The 22,479-nt window shown below is 34.8% G+C and overlaps 1 protein-coding gene across 1 annotated transcript in view; it reads right to left on the reverse strand.

Moving 5' to 3' along the window:
* Positions 1-12,782, reverse strand: part of LOC145270508 (uncharacterized) — a 25,125-nt gene extending 12,343 nt beyond the window's left edge. The window contains exon 1 of the mRNA XM_080126163.1: positions 12,574-12,782. Coding sequence (XP_079982289.1) covers positions 12,574-12,644 — 71 coding nt within the window. The 5' untranslated portion in view covers positions 12,645-12,782. The remainder of the gene's footprint in view (positions 1-12,573) is intronic.
* Between the last annotated feature and the right edge of the window lie 9,697 nt (positions 12,783-22,479).

The following is a 22,479-nucleotide window of genomic DNA, read 5'->3' on the forward strand; positions in this document are numbered from 1 at the left end:
GTGTGTATATATATGTCTTGTATGTGTGTATATATATATGTATACACACGCACACATATATATATACTTGCGCAACTGCCATTGCTCAAAGGCAGCATGCATACCGCAGATTTAACCGACATAAGTCCAGTTCAAACAGTCTGAAGTATATAGAAGCTAGAAGTAACGTTAAGAAAGAAATAGCGACACCTAAGAGAATTTACTGAAACCACTAAAAAACGCATCGAAGCACAAAGACTAGGAACTCGTGACTTCTGGAAAATCTACAACAGTGTAGTAAATAATGGGCAATCAACAATTCTCCCACTAACCAACAATCACGAGGTTGTTTGCTCAGCAACCAACAAGGCTAATATGCTTGCCAGCCAGTTTGCCTAAAACTCCACACTCGACCCTTCCAACCACCCCTTGTATGACTTTCCTTTGCGGAGAGGCCACGCTAGACGATCTAAAAATCGCCGCTGCACAGGTACATGCTATCATAAAAAACCTTGACACTTCAAAAGCATGTGGACCTGATCTCATCCCAGCTGTGCTATTAAAAAAGTGCTCAGCCGAAGTAGCTCCATTTCTCTCCAAACTCTACAACAAATGCCTTAATGAATCATGCTTTCCGGGCTGTTAGAAAACTGTTTCTGTGGTACCAGTATTCAAGAATTCTGGTGAGAGAACTGACCCATCAAATTATCACCCCATTAACCTCCTCCCACTTTTCGCCAAAATATTTGAGACCATAATTAACCATGCTCTAGTCCATCACCTTACAGATGCTAAACTTCTGACTGACAAACAATATGGATTTAGACAAGCCCGTTCCACAGCAGACATCCTCACTGTAATATCTGAACGTATATACCAGTCACTGGACAAAGCGGGGGAGGGCAGAGCAGTAGCTCTAGATATATCTAAGGCTTTTGACAGGGTATGGCATGAGGCTCTCCTCAGGAAAATTAAATCATATGGTATCCCTGGTAGAATACTTAGCATAATTAAATCCTTCTTAGATAAGAGAAAAATCCAGGTTGTCCTCGACGGTCATACATCTAAACAGTGTGATATAAATGCGGGAGTGCCTCAGGGGTCTATCCTTGGACCTCTACTGTTCCTGATATTCATAAATGACTTCCCCGACAAAATTGCCTCTGAGATGGGTATATATTCTGATGACACCACACTCTATAACAGGCATGACAGGAAAACAAATGAACACATAACTAAAGAAATGGCAAAAACACTAGAGGATGACCTCCAATCAGTAGAGGAATGGAGACAAAAATGGATGGTCACATTCAATGCTGCCAAGACTAAACTGGTTTCCTTCAATAACTACAAGAAACCTTCTCTGCCACCAATAGCAATGGCCAATGACTCCCTGTCTGAGAGTATATCTTTCAAACTGCTTGGCCTAACGTTCACAAGAACCATGAGTTGGAATAATTATATTGAAAATATTGGCAGGGCCGCTGCAAAGAAGGTAGGCTCTCTACCATACTAGAAAACTACTGACACCTAAAAGTATCCTGTACCTCTATAGGGCCACTATTCGCCCATGTATGGAGTATTGTTGTCACATCTGGGCTGGTGCGTCTACTACTAGTCTCTCGCTCCTAGACAAGGTTAAAAAAAAGAGTTGCCCATCTGATAGGCCCTGAACTGGCATCTAAGCTTCAGCCTCTGTCCCATCGACAAAACGTTGCATCCCTCTGTCTGTTCTACAAGCAAGTATTTTAATGGTGAATGCTCTGACGAACTGCAGACACTTGTGTCCCCACGACGTAGACACCTTTGACAAACCCGACAGACAGCTAAATCCCACCCCCACACAGTAGAGATCCCTAGATGTTAAAGATCTTTCTACTCAAGTAGTTTCTTCCCCAGAACCGCTAGACTCTGGAATTCTATTTCAGGTCCCTGCTTCCCTAACTGTACTGACATGCAGAAGTTCAAGTGTAACGTGAACCGACATCTTGCTGCCCAAATCCCCACATAGTGCCCCAGTAGTTGCTGTCCGTGATAGTAGCCCCCTACACCACAGTGGCAATGTGCGTTGTTTGGGGTGAAAATGTAATAAAAAAAATAATATATATATATATATATATATGGTGTTTATTTAGCCATATAACGAATGTTTATATATATATATATATATATATATATAGTATATATATATATATTATTCCTTAATTGGAATTTTTTTATTTTGAGATGAGCATTTTTATGTTAATTTTATTTTTTTATTTCGGACTATTAGTCTCATCTTTATTAGTTGTTGTTTGTTTGTTTTTTTATTGGTTCACAACGTTTCGGCCAACTTCCTCTGGCCTTCGTCAGGTGGTAACCGCGACGGATAGGAACTTCGAATCTCCTAACTGCATTCTCAGCCATCACTGCCATCCGTAGTTGTCGTCGTCTCACCACATTTTTGACCAATTACCTCTGGCACGCTTTGGGTGGGATTGAAACCGCTATCTTCAGACAATGTTCATCTGGAACCGTAGAGATTCAACGTCTCTATCAACTGCGCCACGGGCCCCGAAGGTGAGACGACGACAACTACGGATGGCAGTGATGGCTGAGAATGCAGTTAGGAGATTCGAAGTTCCTATCCGTCGCGGTTACCACCTGACGAAGGCCAGAGGAAGTTGGCCGAAACGTTGTGAACCAATAAAAAAACAAACAAACAACAACTAATAAAGATGAGACTAATAGTCCGAAATAAAAAAATAAAATTAACATATATATAGTAGTTTATAAAATATATATGGCGATTAAGCTACACTGAATATCCTGCGTTTCATCAACTATAGGATTCGTCAGGCTTATGCGCGAATTCTGTGGTTGCTTCTTGTTTTTATATATGTTGAGGATTTTTAGTTAGCCAATCAGCTTTCTAGTATCCACCGCGCCCCTTCCTATCAGCCAATGGGAATGCATTTTATCGAACAAAGGATCTGTTTTAGAACTAGGTTAGTGGTTTAAGGTAGACGTTTTCCTCCTTTTTTTTATATATATAAATATACACATGTGTACACACATACATGCACACATACATACACATACATACATACATATATATATATATATATATATACATATATGTGTGATCGTTTATGTATATTCATGTTTATTTAATTTATTTATTTGTCTGTTTTCTATTGCTTTTGTTAGTTTTAAAGCTATTTTGTATCGCTATCCTAGAGTAAGTTTTATTTTGTGAAAACAGTTGTTTGCTATTTCTCGTCTACAGTTTAAAATCTATTAAACTGTTAGGCTTAGGGTTAGGGTTAGGGTTTAGGTTTAGGGTTAGGGTTAGGGTTAAGGGTTTAGGGTTAAGGGTTAGGGTTTAGGTTTAGGGTTAGGGTTTAGGGTTTAGGGTTAGGGTTTAGGTTAGGGTTTAGGGTTAGGGTTACATATGGCTTATTGCTGTTTCTTTTATACTCGTTTTCGGTTGTCTTTTGCGCATGTGTGGATTTCCATTGAAAGGAAGTCACGTCGTCCTTTTGTGCGTACGTGTGCGTGTGTGTGAGTACATGTGTGTACGTTAGCGTGTGTGTTTATACACGTGAATGCGAGTGCGTATGTTTGTGTGCGTGTATGTATGCGACAAGTAACATAGCTTGAAATGTGAATGTGTGTTTTTGTGTGAGACTAGGAAAGGCTCGCACAGATTCCATCTAATTCTGGGTTCTAGCTTTATTATGAAAGAGTGTATGCGAACGGGTATATATATATATATATATATATATATATATATATATATGTTTGTCTTGTGTGTGTGTATATCTCTCTCTCTATATATATAAAAGTGAAAGTGTCTGTGTGTGTGTCTGTGTAAATTTGAAGCCTACAGATTCGAAATTTGATGTACAATATATGGATAGATAGATGGATGGATAGAAAGATAGATAGATGGATGGATGGATAGATAGATGTTACATGATAAGGGCTGTCCTCTTTTCATGTAAGTATAAAAATGGAGAATTTAGTTTAACATGAAAATGAAATAGCATAGGCGAAATTCGAACCTCGTAATCTGGGTGTAGAAATAGATTACGTGTGAGAATTTAAAAATGTAAAACAAACATTTGTTTAGAATATAGATAAATATTTCAAGGAAGAATGTGAGCTGTCAAGTTTGTTATGGAATTTTAAATTGAAAGAATGCAGCTTATAAGATATATATGTTTGTCTTGTGTGTGTGTGTGTATATATATATATATATATATATATATTAAAAGACCACAAGGAAAATTTTAATAATAGGCCAACCTGCAGGTTAATAAACCCGGCTAAAAGCGAAATCGGTCTAGCTAGCAAGTCTATACTTAGAGAAATAGTAAAAGAGATAAAAAGAAAATCAAATCTTAATTTGTGGGCAGACACTAGCGCGGTACTGGACTGGTTTAAAAACATAACTGAACCACACAAATGTAAGTTTACACAACTGGATATCGTCGATTTTTACCCTTCAATCACTAAGGAAATCCTAGAAAAATCGTTGATCTTCGCATCAAAATATAGAAAGATAAGTGAGCTCGATAAGGAAACAATCATGCAAGCTCGACAGACCCTTTTATTTTTTGACGATAAAACGTGGGTCAAAAAATCAAACCCCGAAGACCCCTTTGACGTCGCGATGGGGGCGTATGACAGTGCTGATATCTGCGATCTGGTTGGACTTTTTCTACTGGAGACCATGAAATATAAATTCCCAGATCACTTTTTTGGATTATATAGAGATGATGGACTTTGCCTATCGCGTGACTACAATGGATGTGCACTAGACAGGCTTAGAAAAGACCTAACTGAATTTTTTAAGGAACTAGGCTTTAAAATAATAATACAGACAAATTTAGATAGAGTAGATTTTTTAGATGCCACTCTAGATCTCGAGAAGAAAATACACAAACCCTTTCACAAACTAAATGAAAAACTCATGTATATAAATAAGGGTTCATGCCACCCACCCACAGTGTTTAAAAATATGGTAGCGAACATTAGCCAAAGGATTTCACGGCTTTCTTCGAACGCTGAAGTGTTCGAGAAAGCAGCACCATATTATAATGACGCACTGCATCAAAGTGGGTTCAATGAAAACATAAAATTTCAACAAACCCAGAATAAAGAAAATATAAAACGAAAGAGGAAACGGAAAATAATCTGGTTCTTACCTCCGTTTTCATTGAACACTAAAACTAGAGTAGGGCATTGTTTTCTTAGCCTTCTAGACAAACATTTTCCAAGAACACATAGACTACATAAACTTTTTAATAGAAACACGGTGAAAGTTAGTTACTCGACAGCTCCATCAATAAAGTCGATAATATCCAAAGAACCAAAAAAGATAGATAACGCAGGCTGCTCTTGCAGGACCAAAAATAGCTGTCCATTGGAGGGTAATTGTAAAGCTGAATCCCTTGTCTATGAGGCCACAATAACGGAACAACCCACAAATATACCGGAAATATATATAGGTATGACAAAAGGCCAATTTAAACAAAGATATTATGCACATATGAGCTCCTTTAGAGCTAAAACAAGGATGAATACAGCATTAGCTACCCGCGTGTGGGAGCTTAAAGAAAAAAATACACCCTTTTCCATAAAATGGAGAAAAATAGAGCATAGACCAGCCTACGCCCCGGAATTAAGTCAATGCTCACTCTGTAACGCAGAGAAATACCACATCCTCCGGTCCATTCATGACCCAAAAATAAAATGTTTAAATGTGAGGAGTGAAGCTTTGAAAAGTTGCATACATAGAAGGAAGGGGCTCCTAATAAATTGGATCAATGAAAAGAACAACACTTAGATGTTGTTTTTTATATATATATATATATATATATATATATATATATAAGGAAAAAAATTGTAAATACATAAATAATTAGTCGGTAAACTTGGATTTTAATCGCAATTATATTATAGATTTTTAATTAATGTCATATATATATATATTATATTTTATAAATGTAATTTATAATCTATTTCGAATTTAAAACTATAGAAAAATATAATAATGTTAATAAACTAGGGAAATCACTTAGGATAGATAAATACTCACTTCCCCAAACCTTGAAAGATTTGGGTTTTTAAAAAATAATTTTTAAACGTATTTCGAAATTTTTAAACGTGATTCGATATAATTAAAAATATATTTTTTTAAACTTTAAACGTATATTTAGAAATTTTTAAATGTTCGATATAATTAAACGAATTTTTAAGTTTTTAACCGATACCAATACAGATTTTAAAGTTTTTACACATAAGGAAAGAGATTTTAAAATTAAATGGGGTTCAAATTAAAATCGATTCATATAAAAAAAACATTTTTTCGAAATTAGATCTTAAATTTAAATAATTCAAAGTTGAAAATTAGGTATTACATTACCCGATATATATATATATATATATATATATATATATATATATAGATATATATATATATATATATATAGATATAGATAGAAAAAAAAAAAAAAAAAAAAAAAGGGGGGGGATTAAACAAAACGAGATTTGAACGTGGATTCGCGAGGTATATATACTTCACACTTCCGGTTATAAGATAGACGAATATTGGCTGAAGAGAGCTCGATAAGGATACCTTAAACGGGCCTTATTATCGGGCTTGAAACCGACGGTACCAATGACCTGTCTCAACTAACAACTTTCTGTACACAAAATATAAGTACGCTCTTAAAATTTGGATTTTCCTTTTAATTGAGCACTCTGCTGGAATTCTTTTTCCAAAAAAACTAATCATATATATATATATATATATATATATATATATATATAAGTGAAAGTGTGTGTGTGTGTGTGTGTGTAAATTTGAAGCCTACAGATTCGAAATTTGATATAAAATATATGGATAGATAGATAGATAGATGGATGGATGGATAGATAGATAGATGGATGGATGGATAGATAGATAGATGGATGGATGGATAGATAGATGGATGGATAGATAGATAGATAGATGGATGGATGGATAGATAGATAGATGGATGGATGGATAGATAGATAGATGTAGATAGATAGATAGATAGATAGATGGATGGATGGATAGATAGATAGATAGATGGATGGATGGATAGATAGATGGATGGATGGATGGATAGATAGATAGATGGATGGATGGATAGATGGATGGATGGATAGATAGATAGATAGATGGATGGATGGATAGATAGATAGATAGATAGATGGATGGATGGATAGATAGATAGATGTAGATAGATAGATAGATAGATGGATGGATGGATAGATAGATAGATGGATGGATAGATAGATAGATGGATGGATGGATAGATAGATGGATAGATAGATAGATGTAGATAGATAGATAGATAGATGGATGGATGGATAGATAGATAGATGGATGGATGGATGGATAGATAGATAGATGGATGGATGGATAGATAGATAGATGGATGGATGGATAGATAGATAGATGTAGATAGATAGATGTTACATGATAAGGGGTGTCCTCTTTTCATGTAAGTATGAAATTTTAAATTGAAAGAATGCAGCTTATAAGATATATATGTTTGTCTTGCGTGTTTGTGTGTGTGTATATTTATATATATATATATATATATATCTATATATATATATATATATAAAAGTGAAAGTGTCTGTGTGTGTGTCTGTGTAAATTTGAAGCCTACAGATTCGAAATTTGATATACAAGGTAGTGAGATTTGGGAAAATCGATGTGATTGGTTTTCAGACAGAAATTTGGCGGTTAAACACGTGAAATTTTAGATATAGGTTCCTTGTACATGGATCTTTATTCGAGCCCAAAACAATAAATATTAGGGAGTCATAATAGGGGTCAAAGTTAAAAAAAATTTTTTTTTTATCATCATACACCTCCAAACACCCGGGCAATGCCGGGCTGAGATGCTAGTATATATATATATATATATATATATAGATAGATAGATAGATGGATGGATAGATGGATAGATATATAGATAGATAGATGGATAGAAAGATAGATAGAGAGATGGATAGAAAGATAGATAGAGAGATGGATAGATAGATAGAGAGATAGATAGATAGACAGATAGATGGATACATATAAAGATAGAGGGATGGATAGATAGATTGATGGATTGATAGATAGATAGAAAGAGAAATAGATAGATAATTGGATGGATAGATAGGTAGATAGATGGATAGATAGATGGATGGATAGATATATAGATAGATAGATGGATAGAAAGATAGATAGAGAGATGGATAGAAAGATAGATAGAGAGATGGATAGATAGATGGATGGATAGATAGATAGAGAGATAGATAGATAGACAGATAGATGGATACATATAAAGATAGAGGGATGGATAGATAGATTGATGGATTGATAGATAGATAGAAAGAGAAATAGATAGATAATTGGATGGATAGATAGGTAGATAGATGGATAGATAGATGGATGGATAGATATATAGATAGATAGATGGATAGAAAGATAGATAGAGAGATGGATAGAAAGATAGATAGAGAGATGGATAGATAGATGGATGGATAGATAGATAGAGAGATAGATAGATAGACAGATAGATGGATACATATAAAGATAGAGGGATGGATAGATAGATTGATGGATTGATAGATAGACAGAAAGAGAAATAGATAATTGGATGGATAGATAGGTAGATAGATGGATAGATAGATGGATGGATTGATAGATAGATAGATAGATAGATAGAAAGAGAGATAGACACCAAAGGCAAGATAAGTTACTCTTCTACCTAGCTGAATAAGTTTTTAGTTTTTAGTGGTTTCACTTATTTTAAAACGTTTATTCAGTTAAAACAAAAACAAAACAAGGAGTGTCTAGAGATATGTGAAAACAAGTAAATGGCCGCGAGTTGACTCTTCTCTCTTTGAAGTCTCAATAATAACTTAAAACTACAAATAAAACAAAATACTTTTAGAAACTCACCCCAGTATTTTCTTTTATTTTTTCTCACATAACACAAGACACTATGTGTTTTTAGAACCGAATAAACGCTTTAAAATAAGTAAAACCACTAAAAACTTTATTTTTTATATATTCGCTTTTTCAATAACTTTCTCGTACTTCAGTCTATTGAAAAACAACAGATAGTAATGGCCGCCCAGCATTGCCCGGTCATAAAATATTTGGGACATAATTGCAGGGATACTATGTAGTGAGTTGAGCAGAAAAGACGTCGCGAGCCTATCCTTGTTTTATCGTTATTTCCATGGCAGGTGCTCGTCTGAACTCCAATCTCTAGTCCCCCCTCACCAATCCTTCACGAAAAACACCCGTCTAGCTGAATCCACTGTGAAAAATTTCTGTGCCTAAATCAATTGTGATGGATGGCTCTCGTCTGGGAGAGGCCCCGTGTTTTGACAAGCTTCTGGGTTTTACCTTTACTCCTAATCTGAAATGGAACACGTACATCAAGTCTGTTGCCAAGGTCGCTGGAAAGATGGTGGGATCCTTCTACCGCCCCAGAAGATATCTCACTACTGATGCAATTCTCTATCTATATAAAAGCCAAGTACGTCCAAGGATGGAATACTGTTGCCATATCTGGGCAGGAGCTGCTAATAACAGCCTATCCTGCCTTGACAGAGTACAAAATAGACTTCAGGGCTTAGTGGGGGATGCCCTTTTCTCTACCCTGCAACATTTCTCCCACAGAAGAGACATTGCGAGCCTATCCTTGTTTTATCGTCATTCCCATGACAGGTGCTCGTCTGAACTCCAATCTCTCGTTCCCCTTCACCAATCTTTCATGAAAAACACCCGTCTAGCCGAATCCACTGTGAAAAATTCCCCCCACTCTATATCTGTGCCTACATCAAAACGTGGATTCCATGAACAAAGCTTCTTTCTTAGAACTGCACGCCTGTGGAACTCTGTTCCGTCTGCCTGCCTCCCTCCGGACTACAACTTGGATGTCTTCAAGTCCAACGTTAACAAATTCCTAATGAACCGCCCCTTCATCAAATCTCCACACTAACGTAATGTACTTGCAATAACCCTTATCCCTGAGTGGCTTCCGGGCCTTGATAAGTGGCGATCACTGTGTAAAAAAAAAAAAAAAGAAAAAAAAAGGGAGTTGAACAGCAAGATGTCTGTTTACATTACATTTGAACTTCTGCATGTCCGTACAGTTAAACCACGGGGAAATGGATTTCAAATCTCGAGGCAGTGAGAAGAAGTGGGTGTTGGCTTCTACCATCATATCACCATACAGACATATGTACTTGTGACGCGTCACTAATATCTAGAGTGTCTGGTGTGGTTCTTCACTAGGAGGCTTCATGTTTTGACAAGCTCTTGGACTTGTACTCGAAGATGATCGTTTCATGTCAGGTTTTATAAAACAAAATTTCGATAATTTTTCACCTGGTTTAATCACGACTTTTAAATGTTTTCAGGTATGCTGAAAACGAATATCGTATTAAAATTTTTATGCTAATGCTCTTATTGATCCGCGCTATCTTTTTAACAGTATTTCTAAGTTAAATTAAAGTCTTATGATATCTGTCTTTATTAAATTGCAATCAATTAAAATGCTATCTTTTTAACAGTATTTCTAAGTTAAATTAAAGTCTTATGATATCTGTCTTTATTAAATTGCAATCAATTAAAATGCTATCTTTTTAACAGTATTTCTAAGTTAAATTAAAGTCTTATGATATCTGTCTTTATTAAATTGCAATCAATTAAAATGCTATCTTTTTAACAGTATTTCTAAGTTTAATTAAAGTCTTATGATATCTGTCTTTATTAAATTGCAATCAATTAAAATGCTATCTTTTTAACAGTATTTCTAAGTTTAATTAAAGTCTTATGATATCTGTCTTTATTTAATTGCAATCAATTAAAATGCTATCTTTTTAACAGTATTTCTAAGTTTAATTAAAGTCTTATGATATCTGTCTTTATTTAATTGCAATCAATTAAAATGCTATCTTTTTAACAGTATTTCTAAGTTTAATTAAAGTCTTATGATATCTGTCTTTATTTAATTGCAATCAATTAAAATGCTATCTTTTTAACAGTATTTCTAAGTTAAATTAAAGTCTTATGGTATCTGTCTTTATTAAATTGCAATCAATTAAAATGCTATCTTTTTAACAGTATTTCTAAGTTAAATTAAAGTCTTATGATATCTGTCTTTATTAAATTGCAATCAATTAAAATGCTATCTTTTTAACAGTATTTCTAAGTTTAATTAAAGTCTTATGATATCTGTCTTTATTAAATTGCAATCAATTAAAATGCTATCTTTTTAACAGTATTTCTAAGTTTAATTAAAGTCTTATGATATCTGTCTTTATTTAATTGCAATCAATTAAAATGCTATCTTTTTAACAGTATTTCTAAGTTTAATTAAAGTCTTATGGTATCTGTCTTTATTAAATTGCAATCAATTAAAATGCTATCTTTTTAACAGTATTTCTAAGTTTAATTAAAGTCTTATGGTATCTGTCTTTATTAAATTGCAATCAATTAAAATGCTATCTTTTTAACAGTATTTCTAAGTTAAATTAAAGTCTTATGATATCTGTCTTTATTAAATTGCAATCAATTAAAATGCTATCTTTTTAACAGTATTTCTAAGTTTAATTAAAGTCTTATGATATCTGTCTTTATTAAATTGCAATCAATTAAAATGCTATCTTTTTAACAGTATTTCTAAGTTTAATTAAAGTCTTATGATATCTGTCTTTATTAAATTGCAATCAATTAAAATGATATCTTTTTAACAGTATTTCTAAGTTTAATTAAAGTCTTATGATATCTGTCTTTATTAAATTGCAATCAATTAAAATGCTATCTTTTTAACAGTATTTCTAAGTTTAATTAAAGTCTTATGATATCTGTCTTTATTAAATTGCAATCAATTAAAATGCTATCTTTTTAACAGTATTTCTAAGTTTAATTAAAGTCTTATGATATCTGTCTTTATTAAATTGCAAGGTTAAAGTATAGAATAGGTACAAAACACCCTCTCCATGTTAAGAATGGCTTTCTAAATAATAACCTTATTATTCCAGCACAGATCAATAAGTGCACTAGTACCAAAATTTTCCACAAATATGTAGTTTTCCGGATATGAAGCAATGTCATTTCTTATGCAAGCACGTCCATACCAATAACATCGACAATTACATTTATTTACAATTAATAAAATTTAAATGCGATATTCGTTTTCAGCATACCCGAAAATCTATAACAGTCGTCAAAATTTTACCGACATTTATTTAAAAATAAATAGTATTTCCCTTTAAAATGCTTTGGTTATCGTCAAGTTACGCGTGTCACAATGAATGCCCTGGAAAAGTCCCGTCTGGTTAATAGTTTTTTTTGTTTTTTTTTATATTCTATTATTCTGAAAAACAGGCAAGTTTGTTTGCTTATTTTGAAACGGATAAACAAAAGACACGCGAAACTTGACGAGAACAAATATTTTATTTTTGTTTTTATTAAAAAAATATATATTTCGTAAGGACGAGAAAAACACTGACACATGAAAGCTATCATAAGATTAATAATTTTTTTTTTTTTTAACTTACCTTTTTCTGTTTTTTGTTTTTTTGATTTCCAATTTTTTTTTTTTGCTTTTTTTTTCAAAATATTTTTTCATGGAATTAAAAAAAAAAAATCCCTTTCGTAGATTTTCAAAAACACCGAAAACAAAATAAATTTTTAAAAATTCCCACTTTTACAAAACTAGAAATCGCAACAATACGACACGAAACGTGAGCAATCGCATCTTTTCACATGAAACTAGTTATTTGGGTGGGGTGGGGGGATCAATTAAAAAATTAATGCTTAAATTCAATTAATAATTAATTTTGATACAACAAATAATTAATTTATTTTGTTTTCTTTTAAAAACTAATTTTAAATTCAAAATTAAAATAATACATTTAGTTTTGGTCCGTTTTCCTTACGCATAGTTTCTGTTTTTGTATGAATCATCAATTTAGATTATATAAAAAGAGAACTTACGGAATAACAAAACGAAACATGGAAATCTTAAATTTCCAAATAAAAAATTCCAAAAGCATTTTCATTATTTTATTATTTTTGCATTAAATAATAAATAAAATGTTATTCTTTTAAAAATAATTAATTTAAGGTTTTATTTTAAATTAATACAGAGTTTCTATTTTTGTATAAACTATTACTAATGCTGGTGATTTAGATTATATAAAAATAGAATTTACAGAACCACAAAACGAAACATCGACATCTTAAATTTCCAAGAAAAATAAAAACATTTTTAAGCATCTTGAGGTTGTTATTATTTTTTACAAAACAAATATTTATTTTTTATGTGTAAAAAACATTACTTTTCCATGCTTTATTTAAAATCTTAAATTAAAATAAATGTAGTTCGTTTCGTGACGATGACCGTCCCGTCTATATCGTTTATATTTTTGTAATAACCCTTGTTTACGTTTCACTTTTTAAATAATTTTTCTCAGGAAACTAATTGTCATTTATTAAAATTACAAAATAAATGATTAAATTTTAGATGAAATAATTTATTTTAGGTTTTATTTTTAATTGAAAATTAAAACAATACATTTAGCTTCGATTCGTTTTCATTAGCATAGTTTTTATTTTTGTATAAACTATGATGTAGATTATATAAAAATAGAATTTACAGAACCACAAAACGAAACATCGACATCTTAAATTTCCGAATAAAGATAAAATTTTATAAGCATCGTGATTTTGTTTTTATTTTTTACAAAACAAATATTTATTTTTTATGTGTAAAAAACATTACTTTTCCATGCTATATTTAAAATCTTAAATTAAAATAAATGTAGTTCGTTTCGTGACGATGACCCGTCTATATCGTTTAGATTATATAAAAAGAGAATTTACAGAACCACAAAACGAAACATGGAAATCTTAAATTTCCGAATAAAAATAAAATTTTATAAGCATCGTGATTTTGTTTTTATTTTTATATATTTTTTTATAATTATTTTTTAAGTGTGAAAGTAATTCCTTTTCCCTGCTGTACTTTAAATGCTAAATTAAAATAAATGTATTTCGCTCATTTCGTCACCATATTCAGGAAAGTGAGATCATATGGTCTCACTGGAAGAATAATTATATGTTTCTTCGATAAGAGAAAAATCCAGGTTGTCCTCGACGGCCATACATCTAAACAATTTGATATAAATGCGGGAGTGCCTCAGGGGTCTATCCTTGGATCTCTATTGTTCCTAATATTCATTAATGACCTCCCCGACAAAATTGCCTCTGAGATGGGTATATATGTTGATGACACCAGCACCACACTCTATAACAGGCACGACAGGAAAACAAATGAACACATATCTAAGGAAATGCCAGAAGCACTAGAGGATGACCTCCAATCTTTTTTCCCTCGTTTTTTTTTTTCTTTTTTTACACAGGCATCACCACATTATCAAGGCCAAGAGGCCACTCGAGGATAAGGGTTAAAGAGTGTAAGGTAGAAATTGGACAATATAGTAATCAATTCGGTAAATTTGTTAACTTATATGGAACGGCTCATCAAGAACTTTTTTTTTTTTTTACACGGTGGTCACCACTTATCAAGGCTCGGAAGCCACTCAGGGATAAGGGTTATTGCATTGTATTGTTATACCATAGCTGGAGATCTTATGAAGTAAACCTGTAGAACCTCCTCATTTTTCCTTTTCTTTTATGGAAGAGGGTGTTAGGAGAAATACCATAGCTAGAGATCTTATGAAGTAAATCTTTATGCCATACTCTATCAAAGGCCTTTGATATTTCAAGAGCAATTGCCCTAGAAAGGTAGCCTCCATCGAGGGATTCGCTAATCCTATCAGATATAACTTCTGACGTCATAGACGAAGGGGGATTCTCAATATATTTTTTTTTTTTTTACATAGACGTCACCACTTATCAAGGCCGAGAGGCCACTCAAGGATAAGGGTTAAAGAGTGTAGAGTAGTCAAAAGGACAATATAGTAATCGATAGTAATGGAAGTTCGGTAAATTTGTTAACTGAAGTGGAACGGCTCATCAGAAACTTGTTCACGTTGGACTTGAAGACAACCATATTATAGAAAGCTATATATATATATATATATATATATATATATATATATATATATATATATATATATATATATATAAAAAATAATAAAAACAAAAATTGTGTACTACTAAATAAAAGGTGTTGTTTTTTCTGATTATATAAATTATATATATATATATATATATATATATATATATATATATATATAGTTCCTAGGTATCTATAACTAGTTGACTGAAACATACTCATGAATGTGTAGCGACATATTAATGCTTTTTTTTTACACAGGCATCACCACATTATCAAGGCCAAGAGGCCACTCGAGGATAAGGGTTAAAGAGTGTCCAGTAGAAATTGGACAATATAGTAATCATTAGTAATGAGAATTTGTTAAATTTGATAACTTATATAGAACGGCTCATTAAGAACTTATTTACGCTATCAGGGATAAGGGTTATTGCATTGTATTGTTATACCATAGCTGGAGATCTTATGAAGTAAACCTGTAGAACCTCCTCATTTTTCCTTTTCTTTTCTTTTATGGAAGAGGGTGTTAGGAGAAATACCATAGCTAGAGATCTTATGAAGTAAATCTTTATGCCATACTCTATCGAAGGCCTTTGATATTTCAAGAGCAATTGCCCTAGAAAGGTAGCCTCCGTCGAGAGATTCGCTAATCCTATCAGATAAGGGTTATTGCATTGTATTGTTATACCATAGCTGGAGATCTTATGATTCTCAATATAGAAGCTAGAGATCAAGAGAGTCAGTTTAGGAGTCAGCAGAAGAGAGTCGAGAGCAGTTGAGTTGGATTGAGTTGGAGTCAGTCCTTTGGAAGCAGAAGGGGGAACGCTTAAACTCTGTCGATCCCAAATGTGAATTCCTGACGTCATCATCATTCGACCGGTCCAATGAATAAAAAATCATCTTTGTGTTTTTCTAACTGTTGTCATGTGTCATCTTTCATCAGTTGGCATTATTTAGGAAGCAATGCATTTTTATATAATTATTGAAATTGGTTTCAAACAATTTTGCAGATAAATACAGACTTAAAAAGTAAAAGAAAAAGAAAAACATTCTGTATATATATATATTATTCCTTAATTAGAATTCATTTTTTTTGAGATGAGCATCATATGTTAATTTTATTTTTATTTCGGACTATTAGTCTCATCTTTATTAGTTGTTCTTTTTGGATCTTTTTACTGGTTCACAACGTTTCGGCCACCTTCTTCTGGCCTTCGTCAGGTGGTAACCGCGATGGATAGGAACTTCGAATCTCCTAACTGCATTCTAAGCCATCCCTGCCATCCGTAGTTGTTGTCGTCTCACCACATTTTTGACCAATTATCTCTGGCACACTTCCAGCAGAAGACTACGGTTCCAGATGAACATTGTCTGAAGATAGCGGTTTCAATCCCACCCAAAGCGTAATATAATATATATATATACATACCAATCGCAACGGACCCGACTATGGAAGATCAGATAATAAATAAACGTGGATTTATAAGATCAAAGAATCCAACCTTAATCGCCCTTCGGGGCCCGTGGCGCAGTTGATAGAGACATTGAATCTCTACGGTTCCAGATGAACATTGTCTGAAGATAGCGGTTTCAATCCCACCCAAAGCGTGCCAGCCACCTCTTTCCCCATTGTACCACTTGCTCAAGATCAGAGGAGAGGGAATCAGAGAGAACTTGGTCGTTTACGATCTTAGATGTGCTACCATAGATAGTAGTGTCATCAGCATAGATGTCTACGAATGATGTAAGGATGTTATTTGGAAGATTAATGTAAATCAGGAAAAGAGTTGGGCCCAGGATGGACCCCTGAGGGACTCCAGCATTAATACTAAGAGCTTCTGATTTCTGCCCATCAACCAGTACTCTTATGAACCTATCAGAAAGAAATGATTTAATAATTGAGAAGACATTTCCAGCTATACCATAGCTGGAGATCTTGTGAAGTAAACCTTTATGCCATACTCTATCAAAGGCCTTTGATATGTCAAGAGCAATTGCCCTAGAAAGGTAGCCTCCGTCGAGAGATTCACTAATCCGATCAGATATAACTTCTGACGTCATAGAGGAAGGGGGATTCTCAATATAGAAGCTAGAGATCAAGAGAGTCAGTCTAGGAGTCAGCAGAAGAGTAGAGTCGAAAGCAGTTGAGTTGGATTTTTTTTTTTTTTTTTTTTTTTTTTTATTCAATTTCCACCCCAAACAAGGCACAGTGCCACTTTGAAGCAGGAGGCTACTATCAGGGAATTAATTAGCGGGGTCATTATGAAGGGAGAAGAGTAGAAAGATGTTTGTTAACATTACACTTGAACTTCTGCATATCAGTGCAGTTGGGAAAGCAGAATCCCGGAAGGGAGTTCCAAAGACCCGCAGTTCTGGGGAAGAAAACTATTGGAGTAAAAGGCTTTCTTGCACCTAGGGATCTCTACTGTAAAGGGATGAGACTTAGTAGCTTGTCGGGTTTGACGGGGTAGTTACGTCGGGGAGGTACAAGTGTTTGCAGTTCGTCAGAGCATTCACCATTGAAGTATTTGTAGAACAGGCAGAGGGATGCAATATCTCGTCGATGGGACAGAGGCTGAAGCCTAGATGACAGTTCAGGACCTATCAGGTTGGCGACTCTCTTTTGAACCCTGTCCAGGAGCGAGAGACAAGAAGCAGATGCACCAGCCCAGATGTGACAACAGTACTCCATACATGGACAAATGGTTGCCTTATAGAGGTATAGGATACTGTCAGGCGTAAGTAGTTTTCTAGCACGGTAGAGGGAGCCAACCTTCCTTGCAGCAGCCTTGGCAATGCTCTCAATATATGGATTGAGTTGGAGTCAGTCCTTTGGAAGCAGAAGGGCGAACGTTTAAACTCTGTCGATCCCAAATGTGAATTCCTGACGTCATCATCATTCGACCGGTCCAATGAATAAAAAATCATCTTTGTGTTTTTCTAACTGTTGTCATGTGTCATCTTTCAACGGCAAAAGGTACTGTGTTAATCATCTTGTAATGAACTTTGTAAACCCTTCGAAGTTATGTGGATAGACTATAAAAAGACAGACTATATGTCCTTGCGGACCCGTGGCGCAGTGGTTAGCGTACTGGGAAAACTCAATTGTAAAAGTGATATTCTCCTGAAGGTTGAAGGTTCAATCTTCAGTGTGGGCGACCAAAAAATACATTTGCGAATTACTGAGGACTTCTATCCAGTCATGGCTGACGGAACAAGCGCACGCTACCCCCGTGAAGTAAATAAAGGGTTCCGCTCGAAATTCCGTTCAAATTCCGGAGTTCGACAGAAACATTCCCGAGTTCGACAAGATATACCTGAAGAAGGTCGGAGGTTATATCGACCGAAACGTTGTAAAAATAACACTCAAGATGAGAACAGTAGTCCGATGAATCAAAATAATACATATATCGTTATTTTCATGGAAAGTGTTCGACTGAGCTTTAATCTATGGTCCCCCCTCGCCAAACTTTCACAAGAAACACTCGTCTAGCTGTAAACACGATCAATAATTCCCCCCACTCTTTATCTGTACCTAAACCTAAACATAGATTCCATGATCAAAGTTTCTTCCTTAGAACTGCACGCCTGTGGAATTGTCTTCCGTTTTCCTGCTTTCCAGCTTTCTATAATATGGTTGTTTTCAAGTCCAACGTGAACAAGTTTCTGATGAGCCGTTCCACTTAAGTTAACAAATTTACCGAACTTCGATTACTATCGATTACTATATTGTCCTTTTGACTACTCTACACTCTTTAACCCTTATCCTTGAGTGGCCTATCGGCCTTGATAAGTGGTGACGTCTATGTAAAAAAAAAAAAAAATCACGGCTGATAATCGCACTTTTGCTGGAATTTCTTGGAGAGTATGAAACGGTCTATACCAACAATTAACCATTCAGTCAGATCTGATACTTTCTTTTTTTTTTACACAGTGATCACCACTTATCAAGGCCCGGAAGCCACTCAGGGATAAGGGTTATTGCAAGTACAGTACGTTAGTGTGGAGATTTGATGAAGTGTTTACTTAAGGGGGCGGTTCATTAGGAATTTGTTAATGTTGGACTTGAAGACATCCAAGTTGTAGTCAGGCGGGAAGCAGGCAGACGGAACAGAGTTCCACAGGCGTGCAGTTCTAAGAAAGAAGCTTTGTTCATGGAATCCACGTTTTGATTTAGGCACAGATAAAGAGTGGGGGAAATTTTTCACAGTGGATTCAGCTAGACGGGTGTTTTTCGTGAAAGATTGGCGAGGGGGGGACGAGAGATTGGAGCTCAGACAAGCACCTGCCATGGAAATAATGATAAAACAAGGATAGGCTCACAAAGTCTCTTCTGTGGGAGAGAGGTTGCAGGGTAGAGAAAAGGGCATCCCCCACTAAGCCACAAAGTCTATTTTGTACTCTGTCAAGGCAGGATAGGCTGTTTTTAGCAGCTCCTGCCCAGATGTGACAGCAGTATTCCATCCTTTGACGTACTTTGGCTTTTATATAGATAGAGAATTGCATCAGTACTATAGAGGACACATTCTTTTTAAACATGGAGTGTAGATATACATTCCCGAGTTCGACAAGATACATCTGAAGAAGGCCGGAGGTTATATCGACCAAAATCTTGTAATGAACATTGTGTAACCCTGCGAGGATTATGCATCTCCCCTCGTCTGTGTTAAGAACCATAATATGTGTGTCTTCTGTCCCTCGTCCTAACTATCATTATGTATTCCATAACTATGTGTCTCCCGTCATATCTCTTTAATATGAAATCCCACTATTCAATTAAGATTTTGTGCCAATAACACCCAGGATATTTTTATTACATTTTCACCCCAAACAAGACACATCGCCACTTTGATGTAGGGGGCTACTATCAGGGACATAAGCTACAGGGGTACTATGTAGGGAGTTGGGTAGCAAGATGTCGGTTCACATTACATTTGAACTTCTGCATGTCAGTACAGTTGGGGAAGCAGGGCCCCGGATGGGAATTTTAAAGTCTAGCAGTTCTGGGGAAGAAACTACTGGAGTAGAAGGCTCTCTTACATCTAGGGATCTCTACTGTAAAGAGGTAGGATTTAGTTGCTTGTCGGAGGTATTTACATCGAGGGGGTACAAGTGCTTGCAGTTCATCAGAGCATTAACCGTTAAAATACTTGTAGAACAGGCAGAGGGATGCAACATTTTGTTGATGGGACAGAGGCTGAAGCTTAGATGACAGTTCAGGACCTATCAGATTGGCGACTCTCTTTTGAACCCTGTCCAGGAGCGAGAGACAAGCAGCAGATGCACCAGCCCAGATGTGAACACAATACTCCATACATGGGCGAATGGTGGCCTTATAAAGGTACAGGATATTGTCAGGCGTAAGTAGTTTTCTATCACGGTAGAAGGAACCAACCTTCCTTGCAGCAGCCTTGGCAATGCTCTCAATGTATCTATTCCAGTTCATATTCCCTGTAAACGTTAGGCCGAGGAGTTTAAAAGAAGTACTTTTAGGCAATGTGTTCTTGGCCATTGCTATTGGTGGTAGAGAAGGTTTCTTGTAGTTATTGAAGGAAATAAGCTTAGTCTTAGCAGCATTGAATGTCACCAACCATTTTTGTCCCCATTCCACTACAGATTGGAAGTCATTCTCTAGTGATTCTGCCATTTCCTTGGATATGTGTTCATTTGTTTTCCCCTCATATCTGTTATAGAGAGTGGTGTCATCGTCAAATATACCCATCTCCAAAACAATTTCATCAGGGAGGTCATTTATGAATATCAGGAATAATAGAGGTCCAAGGATAGACCGCTGAGGTATTCTCGCGTTTAGATGTACGCCCGTCGAGGACAACTTTGATTTTTCTATTGCTTAAGAAGGATTTAATGAAGGATGACAGTTCAGGACCTATCAGATTGGTGACTCTCTTTTGAACCTTGTCCAGGAGCGAGAGACTAGTAGCAGATGCACCAGCTCAAATATGACAAACTTGTCTTGATTTTTCTTTTTCTTTAAACTGACTGTGACTTTGTCTGATTCATTAATGATCTTACTAATTGACGACCATTCTTCTTCCAGGTCGCAAGAATTGGCTGGGTTTATACAGAGATTTTGTTTGATAATGTGTTGATATTTCGTTTTTACCTCTGTTAGGTGAAGTTTTGAGAGGTTATATTTTTTTCCCCCGAAGTTGCTGTTTTAAATCAAATTTGGGCTTCTTTCTGATGGTATATTTAGCACGAATTGCAATAGGTCCTGCTACTATTCTATTGCATGGGTAAAGTAGTGCGTTCAGGGTCTATTTAGATAATATCTTCTTTCCTTTTATTGTCTCTTTTGCATTTTCTTTATTCTAGAAACAAATTGTGAACAAATATAGATTAATTCACAAGTTTGTTTTGCTATGCTGGCCGTTCCTACTAGCTTAGGTAAATATTTTTGCTATTGTAACAAAAGAGCTACAATAAAATCAAAGTGTTTCCATTTATACAGAACATCTTCAGAATGCCAACATTAATGTATTAGATATGAATGAGCCCCCTGTGGAATTTCAATAAGTCCTGCTACTGTCTTGTTGCATGGGTAAAGTAGTGCATTCAGGGTTTATTTAGATAATATCTTTTTTCTTTTTTGTCTCTTTTGGATTTTTTATTCTAAAAAATATTTGTCATCAAATATAGATTAATTCACTAGTTTCTGTTGCATGGGTAAAGTAGTGTGTTCAGGGTTTATTTAGATAATTTCTTTTTTCCTTTTTGTTGATTGTCGAATCAATAAAAAGTGAACTGGAAATTATTGACCCGAGATACGTGTGATGATTTGTTGGCTTTTACAGTTTGCGTGGAAATGTTTTCTCATTTGAAATCTGTAATTGATGTGGACATTCATGAGATGTGATGAGATCTCTCAGGTAGGTCCGGCCCATGTGGGCAGGATTGGAAGCTGCTGCAACAGTACAAAGTTTTGTTTAAAAATATAGATTAAAATTTGCGTTAAATATTTTCTCATCTGATTTTTTCTCTATCTTTATATAAAGTTTAGATAAACGCAGATCCAAACGCAGATTAAAAAAAAATAGTACATTATAGTCAAAGGATTTGTGTTTTTACTTTTTCTCTGAAGGCATAATCTGTATAAAAGCATTGCCATAGGTCCTGCTACTATTCTATTGCATGGGTAAAGTAGTGCGTTCAGGGTCTATTTAGATAATATCTTCTTTCCTTTTATTGTCAGATCCAAACGCAGATTAAAAAAAATAGTACATTAGAGTCAAAGGATTTGTGTTTTTACTTTTTCTCTGAAGGCATAATCTGTATAAAAGCATTGCCATAGGTCCTGCTACTATTCTATTGCATGGGTAAAGTAGTGCGTTCAGGGTCTATTTAGATAATATCTTCTTTC

The sequence above is a fragment of the Euprymna scolopes genome, chromosome 46, assembly GCF_053919585.1.
Source record: "Euprymna scolopes isolate OS-2025 chromosome 46, ASM5391958v1, whole genome shotgun sequence".
In the NCBI taxonomy this organism is placed as follows: domain Eukaryota; kingdom Metazoa; phylum Mollusca; class Cephalopoda; order Sepiida; family Sepiolidae; genus Euprymna; species Euprymna scolopes.